This window comes from Myxocyprinus asiaticus, chromosome 1, assembly GCF_019703515.2.
Source record: "Myxocyprinus asiaticus isolate MX2 ecotype Aquarium Trade chromosome 1, UBuf_Myxa_2, whole genome shotgun sequence".
Lineage (NCBI taxonomy): Eukaryota > Metazoa > Chordata > Actinopteri > Cypriniformes > Catostomidae > Myxocyprinus > Myxocyprinus asiaticus.
In genome coordinates this window covers 12,381,255-12,393,106 of record NC_059344.1, presented here as the reverse complement: position 1 = coordinate 12,393,106, position 11,852 = coordinate 12,381,255, and the positions used below count along the sequence as shown (strand labels likewise).

The window sequence follows — 11,852 nt, the reverse complement described above, 5'->3', positions numbered from 1 at the left end:
TGCTGGCTCTCTCTGGATGGGGCTACCGCGTCATCTCGGTATGTTTTGTCACACATCAACCCCACACGTAAATCTCAATGTCATAATGATGTACCTTAAGACTCGGCACAAGTACAAAGTTAATGTTTGAGACTGTAAAATGTATACTCTAATATGAATTTTGTGCTTATTGAAAAGCTAGTGCTACGATATTCCCATTTATTTGTTTTGGAATAAGTACTTGACAAAGATCTATTGGATCAGAACAATGCAAATTAAATGGGAATAACGCAACAGTGTGCGTATATATTTCTTGAATTTATTGTGATGATTCAGGATTACTTCACCCAAAAATGAAATATTTCTCTTTATTTATTCACCCTCATGGCATACCAGACGTGTATGACTTTTTCTTCAGCAGAACACAAATGAAGATTTTTAGAAGAATATTTCAGCTCTGTAGGTCCATACAATGCAAGTGAATGGTGACTAGAACTTTGAAGCTCCAATAAGGACATAAAGGCAGCATTAAAGTAATCCATAAGATTTCAGTGTTCTAATCCATATCTTCAGAAGCAATATGATAAGTGTGGGTGAGAAACAGATCAGTATTTAAGTCCTTTTAAAATCTCGTCCTTGGACAAGAACGAGGAAGTGTTTCTTACCCACACCTATTATATCACTTCTGTTTCACTTGCATTGAATGGACCCTGCTGAAGAAAGTAAGTTTCATTTTTGGGTAAACTATCCCTTTAATCTCAATAACATTACTTGACAATAAAAAAAAAATACATAGAAGTTTAATAGTAACTCCACCAAGCCATCTCTCACAGATGAATAACAAGCTTTCATATCTAAAATTTTCACAAAATGCATTTTTATTGTGTAAAACAGCAATATAGGTTTTGTTATTCCTTTTTCCGGTTTATGTTCCATGATATATAACTTGATATTGATGTTTTTTGTTTGTTTTTTTCAGCTCCAGTATCCTGTCTACTGGGATCTGCTGGAATTTTGTGATGGATTTAGGAAGCTTTTAGACCACTTACAACTGGACAAGGTACGGCATATCAAGTCGATATTTTAATAAGACCAATGGGAAAGAAGACTCCTTCACAACTCTTTACTCTTGGTTTGTTTGTCTCTGTGTAGGTGCACTTGTTTGGTGCCTCTCTGGGAGGATTTCTGGCTCAAAAATTTGCTGAGGTCACACACAAATCTCCCAGAGTGCAATCTCTGGTCCTGTGCAATTCATTTAGTGACACATCAATATTTAACCAAACATGGACAGCAAACAGGTAGACTTGCACTGAAGACCGTGTCAGTGTTAACGTCTCCATCCTTGTACGTATATTCTTACATATAATTTTTCTTTTCTAGTTTCTGGTTGATGCCTGCATTCATGCTCAAAAAGATTGTTCTTGGTAACTTCGCCAAAGGACCTTTGGACCCAAAAATGGCCGATGCAATTGACTTTATGGTTGATAGAGTGAGTACTTTCACTATACTGACTGTGGTTTCATTTTACTGTCATGATATATTTAGCAAAGCACATCTGGCTGCCTAGTAAAAATAACAAATGCCACAGATACAGGTATCTTGTCATAGCTGTGGCCTAGCATGTAGCAATCGTGCTTCAAACACGTTGTGCCATGGTACTCATGCTGGAGACTCTTAAAGGGATAGTTCATCCAAAAATGAACATTCTCTCATTTACTCACCCTCATGCCATCCCAGATGTGTATGACTTTCTTTCTTTAGCAGAACACATTTGATAAAAAATAGAAAAATATTTTAGCTCAGTAGGTCCTAAAAATGCAAGTGGATGGTGATCAGACCTTTTGAAGCTCCAAAAATAACAGACAGTCAGCATAAACATCATCCAAATGACCAGTGGTTTAATTAATGTCTTCTAAAACAACACAATCGCTTTTAGTGTGAAAAAGATCAATATTGTATTACTTTTTTTAACTTTAAATCATGCTTGCGGTCGGCAGCAGTATGCACGTGTAATGTAATTTTGTGTTTGCATGTTCACATGAGAACTGATGCATGTGCAACACATCCGGAAGATCAGCGCTGTTTACAAGTGAGAAGGAGGAACGCTATACAGAAGCTTCGTTGGTTTTGGTTTAGATCTGTATTTATCTGTTTGTTTACTCACAATGCTGTGTTTGTGTGCTTAACCTGGATGTCTCAACCGAGTGGAGAACATGAGATTACATCCGTAACATGCCAACAAATACGTCACACGAGAGTCCGCGTGAACTCGGTGCTCTCGTGAATGCGTATACTGCTATACTATACTGGAAGCGACGATTTATAGTTAAAAGTACTTAAATATTGATCTTTTCCTCACCAAAAGGGATTGTATCGTTTTAGAAGACATTAATTTAACAGCTGGAGTCGAATGGATGACATTTATGCTGACTGTCACTTCTTTTGGAGTTTCAAAGGTCTGATCGCCATCCTTTTACAATTTAAGGACCTATTGATCTAAGATAGTTTACTATTTTTCTTCAAATGTGTTTTGGTCAAGAAAGAAAGTCATAGTCAACTAAACTTTTTAAGAATTAGCAATTTCGGGGCCTGGGTAGCTCAGCAAGTAAAGACGCTGACTACCACACCTGGAGTTGCAAGTTCAAACCCAGGGTGCACTGAGTGACTCCGGTCAGGCTTCCTAAGCAACCAGTTGGCCCGGTTGCTAGGGTGGCTAGAGTCCTCATGATCGCTATAATGTGGTTCTCGCTCTTGGTGGGGCGCTTGGCGAGTTGTGCGTGGATGCAGCAGGGAATAGTGTGAAGCCTCCACATGCATTAGGTCTCCGCGGTAACGCGCTCCGCAAGCCACGTGATAAGATGCGCGGATTGACGGTCTCAGACGCAGAGGCAACTGAGATTCGCCCTCCGCCACCCGGATTGAGGCGAGTCACTACGCCACCACGAGGACTTGGAGCACATTGGGAATTGTGCATTCCAAATTGGGGGGGAAAATCTGGGAATATTTTTTTTTTTTTTTTTTTTAATAATATTTAGGCAGAAAGAGAAATCATCATTTTAGAGGATTTGTATTTTGTATCAGTCTAGCCCATTTCACACAGAGATCCCGGAAAAGTCGTTCTGGCACTGCGTGATTTTGTTCATTCACAATGCACCAGCTTTTCCATAATCTGTACTCGCATTCACACGCGTAAAGACAAAATTGATATTACGATATCACGATAATGTATAGTTTACTGATTTTATCAAGGTGCCTTGCAATATCATTAATAGTGGATAATAAAAAAAATTTTTGTTTTGTTTTATTAAATATTAATTTAAAATCCTATTTAATCCAAACCAAAAACAACGAAGAACGTGCAACAATGAACAACAAAGAATTTGATACTGCCTTGGAACAGTTGCTTTTGTAATTTTAGTTTGATTCTAAACAATTGGCCTACCCACTGAAAAATAAGAAAACAGACAAGGTAAAACTAACAGAAATTGGCATTATTATTATTAATTTGCCGTTTATTTGTTGGTGTTTTTTGCCAGTAGTTTCTATTTTCTGCTATGAAAGTCTTTTTCTCTATGCCTTAAGCATTTTTTCAACTCTGTTTTTTTTTTTTTTAAAGTACTTTACAAACAAAACACATTTATAATATCATTGTATGCTTACTTTTGCATTGCACTTAAGCATTTTTAAGAAGCCTCGAGGCAAATCTTTCTATCTTCTGTGTTGTTTTTGTGATTTCTGCAAACTGTAAAATTGAAAATAAAAGCAACACTTGGAAGAAAAACACTGGAAAATGTTCTTGCCATTTTAGGGTTAAGAAAATAACATTTGGCCTGTCGCAATGTTGCATATAAGCATTGCGACATAACATTAGTCTACCCACTGTTGAGTCATTACTTATCTGGTAAAAGTGTACAGCATCTGGTTGTATTTCTTATGTAAGGGGTCTATCATTTATTAGTCTATAGTTATAGTCTGCCTACTGTATTTGCACTTACATTCATCTTTGCAAACTCTGTGGGACGATGCGATAAGGTTTGGAGTGTTCTCTGCATAAGACAACACTTTTTTTCGACTCAGTTTACAAACTGGGCAACCATCATCAACATTTTAAATACCCAGAGTATTCATATATTGCGGACTTAAGAGAGGGCAAATGCATCGTACCAGAGGGGGAAATAGAGGTTCAGGCTCTGACATTTGGTGTGCTGCGCTCTCTGAATGAAAGAAATGGGGATTTTGTGTCTGCTGTAAATGTTGCTATAAATGTAGCCTTTTTTTCTTAAAAGGAGAGTTCATTTTTGGGTGAAAAGTCTCATCATTTACTCACCCTCATGATATCCCAGGTGTGTATGACTTTCTTCACCAGAACACATTTGAAGAAAAATATCTTCTCTAAAATGCAAGTGAATGGAGATTTCTCTTGAAACTCCAAAAGAAGTGACAGTCAGCATAAATGTCATCGATACGACTCCAGCGGTTACATTTAATGTCATCTAAAGCGATACTATCACTTTGGGTGCAAAAAAAGATCAATATTTAAGTACTTTTTAACTCTAAATCATCACTTCCAGCTTCATGAGAGGGTGGAGTTCAAGCGGTCTCTAATCTCACGTTCTCCACTCGGTTGAGACATCCAGGATAAGCTCACAAACGCACCATTGTGAGTGAAGAAACAGATAATAACAGATCTAAACCAACCAAGCTACTGTACAGCGTTCCTCCTACACATGTAAACAGCGCTGCTCTTCCGGCTGTGTCGCACGTGTCAGTTCTCGCATGTATCAAATGCCAATGCGATTACATCATGCGCAAACTGCTGTAAAAGAAAATTTTACAGCTGGTATCGTATAGATTACATTTATGCTGACATTTATTTATTTATTTATTTTTTTTTTTTTTTTTTTTGGACCATCAAAAGATAAATCTCCATTCACTTGCATTAAGGACCTACTGAGCTAATATTTTTCTATTTTTGAACTGAATTGATATTTACAGTGGAGATGTTAATTTCTTTTACTTGGATTTGAAAAAATAAAATAAAAAATCAGAAAAAACCTGACTTTGAAAAAAGCATGAAACACAGATGCGTGTTTCAGATGAGAAGCTTACTAACCACTAATGAAGCACCAACCGGGAAATGAATATCATTGAATTTGCTTGGGTGGCCACGGAAAACATTAGAATGCCATAAAAACCCTGTTCAGGTTTCTTAAATTCTTTCAGTCTCACGTGAATCCCTGCCCACTGATAGATATACACAATATAGCAAAATCTCTTTCGATTGACACTTTATATCGTCGCCACGATATATACCGTCATATCGCTCAGCCCTACCAGGTACACATTTTTATAGCATTACGGCTCTGGCTTGCATTCACACAAGCTATTCGGCAATTATTCTGGGAAAATCCCAGGATCAAAGCCCAGTGTGAAATGAGGTTTCTGTTAGTTACTGAACAAATAGGCCCATTTGCATAGAGGAAACAAAGTGTGCAATAATGTGAACTGGGCTAGATTTGGTTGAATTTTCATTTAAAAGTGGGAAATAAAGTGCACATTTGATTCTCAGTCAAGAAAAGTTTTGTCCATGTACTTGAGCTAGACTGATGTGAAGAGCAAATCTGTACCACTCTTTGCTGATTTGCTAACAAAGTGAGGTCTGTTTATTTGTGCTTCAGTTGGAAAGCCTAAACCAGAGTGAACTGGCATCACGACTCACGCTGAACTGCCAAAACTCCTACGTGGAACCTCACAAGATAAAGGATGTCGCCATCACCATAATGGACGTAGGTTTAGTGCCTTTTGAAGGCTTTTGTTTTTATTATTATTTGGCTCTGTAAATGGTAAAAAATTACTACATTTTCACCACTTTTAGCTGGTTTTACTTTCTTCTGCCCTAGGTTTTTGATCAGAGTGCCCTGTCGCATGAAGCAAAAGAAGAAATGTATAAGCTGTACCCCAACGCTAGACGGGCTCACCTCAAAACGGGTGGAAACTTCCCCTATCTTTGCAGAAGCGCAGAAGTTAACCTGTACATACAAGTGAGTTCACTGTTTCAAACTGCTTAAGAGGTCTTCGATCAAAATGGGCTTTTCAATGACTGATTCCAATATTTAAAGAGCAGGATGGCCAGTGGATTAAATAATGCTTATATAAATACTCACTGAGCACTTTATTAGGAGCACTATGGTCCTAATAAAGTGTCGAATGTGGTCTTCTGCTGTTGTAGCCCATTCGCCACAAGGTTTGACATGTTGTGTATTCTGAGATGATATTCTGCTCACTTCTACAGGGCTCCAGACTGTGACTAAAATGGTCGCAAATGCGACCAAAAATGAATGTTTGTGACTACAATTTAAAATCTAGTCACCATTGGCGACAGTCGGGTTGTGTGCGTTCATATGTAGTTTCGTCAGATATCATCTTGTGAGTTATTGAATACATTTTTAGAGTGCCAGTGTGTCTCCCAAGCCGCTTTTTACCCTTTCTATTAAAGATATGAGCTCGCTGGCTGCACGCAACAAACCCACCGTGAGCCATGTTGTCCAATTCGTGAACGAATGACTCTTTATAATGAGTCACCCGACAAGAGCTCGTTTGAACTCAGGAGCTCAGGTTAGTGGTTTGAATTCGTGTCAATTTCTCAGCGAATCAGCCGTCAGTGAGTTCACAACTGGGAGCGTGGATATTTCAAAATAGTGTATTTAGCCCATGTGTATTTCGGACTTGTTTATAATTAAAAGTCCCGTATTGTGTACCAAATCTTTTTTTTTTTTTGGTTATTATTGATTGGGTTTGGAGTAGTTGCACAATAAGCTGCATCTGGGATTTCATTCAGTTTGCAATCTTGTAGACTTTGTGTCTGGTCCATCTAGTTACAGCCATTCTCTGTTGACCTCTCTCATCAACAAGGCATTTCCCACTACAGAACTGCTGCTCACTGGATGTTTTTAGTTTTTGGCACCATTCTGAGTACATTCTAGAAACTGTTGTGTGTGAAAATCCCAGGAGATCAGCAGTTACAGAAATACTCAAAACAGCCCATCTGGCACCAACAATCATGCCATGGTTGAAATCACTGAGATCAAATATTTTTTCCCCATTCTGATGGTTGATGTGAACATTAACTGAAGCTCCTGACCCGTATCTGAATGATTTTATGCACTGCACTGCTGCCATACGATTGGCTGATTAGATAATCACACGAATAAGTAGGTGTACACATGCACCTAATAAAGTGGCTGGTGAGTGTGTGTGTATATATAAACAATTCGTGGTAAAAAAATAAATAAATGAGCATTGATTTATTGACTTGAAATTCACTATATGGTGTGGTTGCATCACAGGGGATCCGAGTTCAAGTCCCAACTGACGTTTCAGGTCTCTCTCTCTCCACTTAACTATCTAATAAAAGACAAAAATATAACTTAAAACATTTTGGAACTAGTACTTCTATCAGTCAGCCAAACATACGTGATTATCGTCCAGTGCCAGTGATTTCAAAAAGCCTGGCCAATATATATAATATCGGTTCATGTTCTGTTGTGATTTCAGGAGCTAATGTTGCACTGCTACTCTGGTTTTTACTCTGTAGATACATCTACGTCAGTTCCATGGGACGCGATACACCGCCATCAGTCCTGAGATGGTCAGTGCAGAAGAGCTGGAAGTCCAAAGGACAAAACTGAGCAACAACAGTGAGAGTGATGGTGAATCGTAGAGAGACCCACAGGCTTCATGTAGACATCCTCCTGCTACCTTGCCTGGATCAATCATACTGAACATTCAGAGAGATCACTTTTTGGTATCCTGTTTTTCTATGACCTTAAATGTGAATGGACTTTAAAGAGCTTATTTTTACTTAATGGAAAAGAACCAATATTTTCATAAGCATTATGGCTGTAAATAAAGAGAAATTGATTACACGGCTTTTCATAAAATGCCATATTTTAAACTGGTTGCCTTACACAATATGTCACTTTTTATTCCTTGGACTTAATTTTTTTTCTGCCTTCTGTACTCTAGAATTGTATTTTCTGTTTTGGTTTGTTTGTTTGAATTTTGTCAATGTTATTATCTATGTTACTCATTTAATTCATGCACTGATAATAACTGTTGTTTCCAAATGATGTTGGAAAGCCTGGTTTGGAAACCTAAATGTGTCATTTAGTATTGACTCAAGGTTGGAAAACCCACAAAAATGATGCAGTCATTGATTACTCATGAAATAAGCTCTGTCACACACCCCGAAGTAAAATGATCAATTTAAAACATCAAAAGGATAAGGGGTAGTTGAAAAGTCTCTTTAGCATTTACTCACCCTTGTATCATTCCAGATGTGTATGACTTTCTTTCTTCTGCTGAACTCAAATGGAGATTTTTAGAAGAGTATCTCAGCTCTGTAGGTCCATACAATGCAAGTCAACAGGGTCCAAAACCTTGAATCTCCAAAAATAAAAGAGCTCTGTATGGACCTACAGATTTTAGTTATTCTTCTAAAAATCTTTGTTTGAGTTCAGTAGAAGAAAGTAAGTCATACACATCTGGGATGACATGAGGGTGAGTAAATTGAGAATTTTTATTTTTGTTTGAACTATCCCTTTAATTGTTTACTCTCCAAAGATTAGTTATGATTTATAGTCAATTCAGGAAATACATATGGATACAATGTGGATCAAACTTAAATGTCCTTTGTCACTTTACCCATATTTACCCTATATTAAAAAATTTGCAACATTTACAATTCACATTAAAAATGAAAATATAACTAGAGGTAACACAAGACTGCCCTGAGAAATATAATGATGTCAGACTTTTTAAATGACACTAGTAAACACTGCTTTGGCAGCCATTATAAATACTAAAACTAAAAAACTAAACTGAAACTACAAAACACTGAGAAAATGAAAACTAAACTACATTTTAGTGACAAATTGTATATAAAATAGAAATTAAATAAAAACTCCAAAACTATAATAACACTGCCTGTAACTTTTGTTAATGATTCTGTATTGAAGTTTTTACTTTTTCTGAAGAAAATGTGAAGAAAAATGTTTCTAGGCCATTGTAGATAGTTGCCAGGGCATTGCTATGTGGTTGCTAAGGTATTCTGAGAGGTTTTTAGCATGTTGCTATGCAGTTGCTAGGCAGTCAAAAGAGCCCAGCAATAGTAGTAGTGAGTGACGTTTGCCTTGCAAACAGCACTAATAAGCCTTTCATTGCTCTAATTTGACTGTTAAAGGGATAGTTCACCCAAAAATTAAAATTCTCTCATCATTTACTCACCTTCATGCCATCCCAGATGTGTATGACTTTCTTCTGCTGAACACAGATTAAGATTTTAAGAAGAATATTTCAGCTCTGTAGGTCCATACAATGCAAGTGAATGGTGACCAGAGCTCCAAAAAGTGCATAAGGGCATATATATATATATAGAGAGAGAGAGAGATCAGAAATAAATCTAGCAATTTATTGATAGAAAATGCTTCTATATTAAATATAAGACCAAAAGACATGCTTTTAAAATTATTATTTTTGAGAAAAAAAAAAGTAAACTAAAAACAACAACATGTTTTGATATCTCAAATCTGTAACTGCAATTTTCTTGCGTGCTGGCATGAGAAAGTTTCAGTATGACATTATATTCCCCAGTTCAACAGCTTCCAATCTTCTGATGGGTGTGTGGTCAAAGCCAGACGGTTTTCACTGGATTCTCCCTTCACATTGTACATAATTTTTTGCTAGAAGATGGATCTGCATTGCCCTGCTGTCGCACACTCTGTTTGGAAGAAAAAAGTCATAGTAGAAGGAAGTTGTAGAAATTAATGTTGTTGACAATTAAATTGTTCTAGTATGAACTCCATTTGGAATGGCCTTCGCATTAGGAGCGCGCCTGTAATGCCTAAAAATGCTGTCTTGTGCATCTCACTAGGTTTTGGAACAGACCTATATGTATTACATGTATGAATTGTTTGTAATAAATTCCAATAATGAATATACCTGCCAGATCTGTCCTTGAGATCCCAATTAGACCTTCATACAAGGCCTTGATGGGGTTTTCTCCAGCGGTGGCTAGGCCGCATTCGGTGCCCTTGCTCCTTGTAGCTTCTTTTTAAAATTTAGAGCTAGTCAACATCACTATAGCAGACATCTATAACATGCTGTCTATCACATTGTACAAAGAAGGGGTTTGCCTGTCATGTGATCCCAGATCAGTACACATTATCAGGGAAATGGTGCAAATAGACCTTTTTCACATACTATGACGCGTTTCTGCCTTATTTAGCAGCGTAAATATTGCAGTTTTTTTTTTTTTTTTTTTGTATTATACATTTTTTCATATTGACTGTCGTATTAATAACATTATACTTTGTGTTATATTACCCTGGAATTAGTTTAAAAAAAAAAAAAAGAATTACCACAGCTGCTGAGAGAGCGACAGTAAATTTGGCATCTTCTCCCATTGTACAGTCTTAATCCACAACTCTCTATTTTTTAACTCTTCTGAAAGTCATTCAAACACAATAGTGTTTTGTTTTTTGTTTTTTTCTTTTGGTCTTGGAGCAAATGGGTAAGTGAAAATAATATTTGCTGTGATCTCCCATTCACCGCTGTTGAAGTTTACCCTGCAAACGTTTATTTCCACGTTCCAAAACCCAGAGTGTGAAAAAGGTCTGTTAAAAACTAGTACAACTATTTTGTGTTCAATTTCAAGCATTCCATAGTCACGTTGAAGAAGACAATGACTCTGAGGGTCTTGTTTTTTGACTTGGAATAGGCTTGAATAGGCTACATTTTCCTTGGTATAATAAAAACAGTGGGCTCTATTTTCGTGATCGCGCTAGGCACAGTGCAACACGCAAAGACTGTGCACAACACCTTATCTAATCCCTCAGTCCACAGCCTAACTTGAAATGCTGATACAATCACTGTTAATATTGGCCATGATTTGTGTGTCAGTATATCAGTTTGATTAATAATACTTACATTCTCTATAATTTAATGGAGCCTACATTCAAGTCCTGACAACAACCCCATTTTCCATGCATATAAAAGGACTGTGTCACTAGAATTTTGCCAGACATTCAACAAGGACGCAGTTAATGCACAAAAGAACAGTCCATATGTCTATTCTTCTAATTCATTGTATACAGTCCATTAACACTAACTTTATTATTCTAATGAATGTGCTGGTTTTGTTTATATCGCTGGTTCTTGACAGGGAATGGACTATATAATAGGACGCAGATGGTGCAATAACCGGAGAAGAACTTCAGAATTAAATTGCACTTGATCCATCCCATTAACGCTTTGGGCACACAATTTCGCCAAACCCGCTTGTGCCTAGATATAGCGCATACTTGCACGAAAATACTAAAACTTCATGGCCATGCCATTTGACTTTGTGTGTATGACTTATGGTATAGTGCTGCGCTTAGCGCTCTTAAAATAGGGCCCAGTGTATTTTCTGAAGACATAAATGTCAATCATTGTCTCTGGGCATCATCATATACAAATGAAAATAAATCACTCAAATACCAGAAAATAAAAGTATTCAACTATTCTAACACCCTTAAAAAAGTACTATGGTGGTACAATTGTGTACTTTTTGTGAAAACTAAATGATTTGATAACACACTACAATCTGACAATATGTATTAAATATATACATTGTTTTTTGGCTTATGTTTTACTGTGTAGCCACCTGTCCATTGGTGCTCTATGGCTCAAATGTGAGCTTCTGAAAACTTCCAGTGCTGAGCCAGTGTTTTCCACTCTCCTGGATTTAGATACTTAGTGGCAAGTTTCCAAAGGACAGATCGGATGTGTTGTGTTTCCTGCTGATGGTTCTGCTTAAAGGTAAGACTCATTCC

At 37.1% G+C, this 11,852-nt stretch overlaps 1 protein-coding gene across 2 annotated transcripts in view; it reads left to right on the top strand.

Annotated features, from left to right (window-relative positions):
* LOC127445617 (maspardin) overlaps positions 1–9,981 on the top strand; it is a 12,289-nt gene extending 2,308 nt beyond the window's left edge. For both annotated transcript variants that reach the window (XM_051705797.1, XM_051705806.1), the window contains exons 3-9: positions 1–38; positions 959–1,039; positions 1,132–1,277; positions 1,360–1,468; positions 5,658–5,765; positions 5,880–6,020; positions 7,574–9,981. The exon at positions 1–38 is cut by the window's left edge and continues 124 nt beyond it. In XM_051705797.1, the coding sequence (XP_051561757.1) occupies positions 1–38; positions 959–1,039; positions 1,132–1,277; positions 1,360–1,468; positions 5,658–5,765; positions 5,880–6,020; positions 7,574–7,699 (749 nt within the window). In that variant the 3' untranslated portion in view covers positions 7,700–9,981. The remainder of the gene's footprint in view (positions 39–958; positions 1,040–1,131; positions 1,278–1,359; positions 1,469–5,657; positions 5,766–5,879; positions 6,021–7,573) is intronic.
* Positions 9,982–11,852: the final 1,871 nt, after the last annotated feature.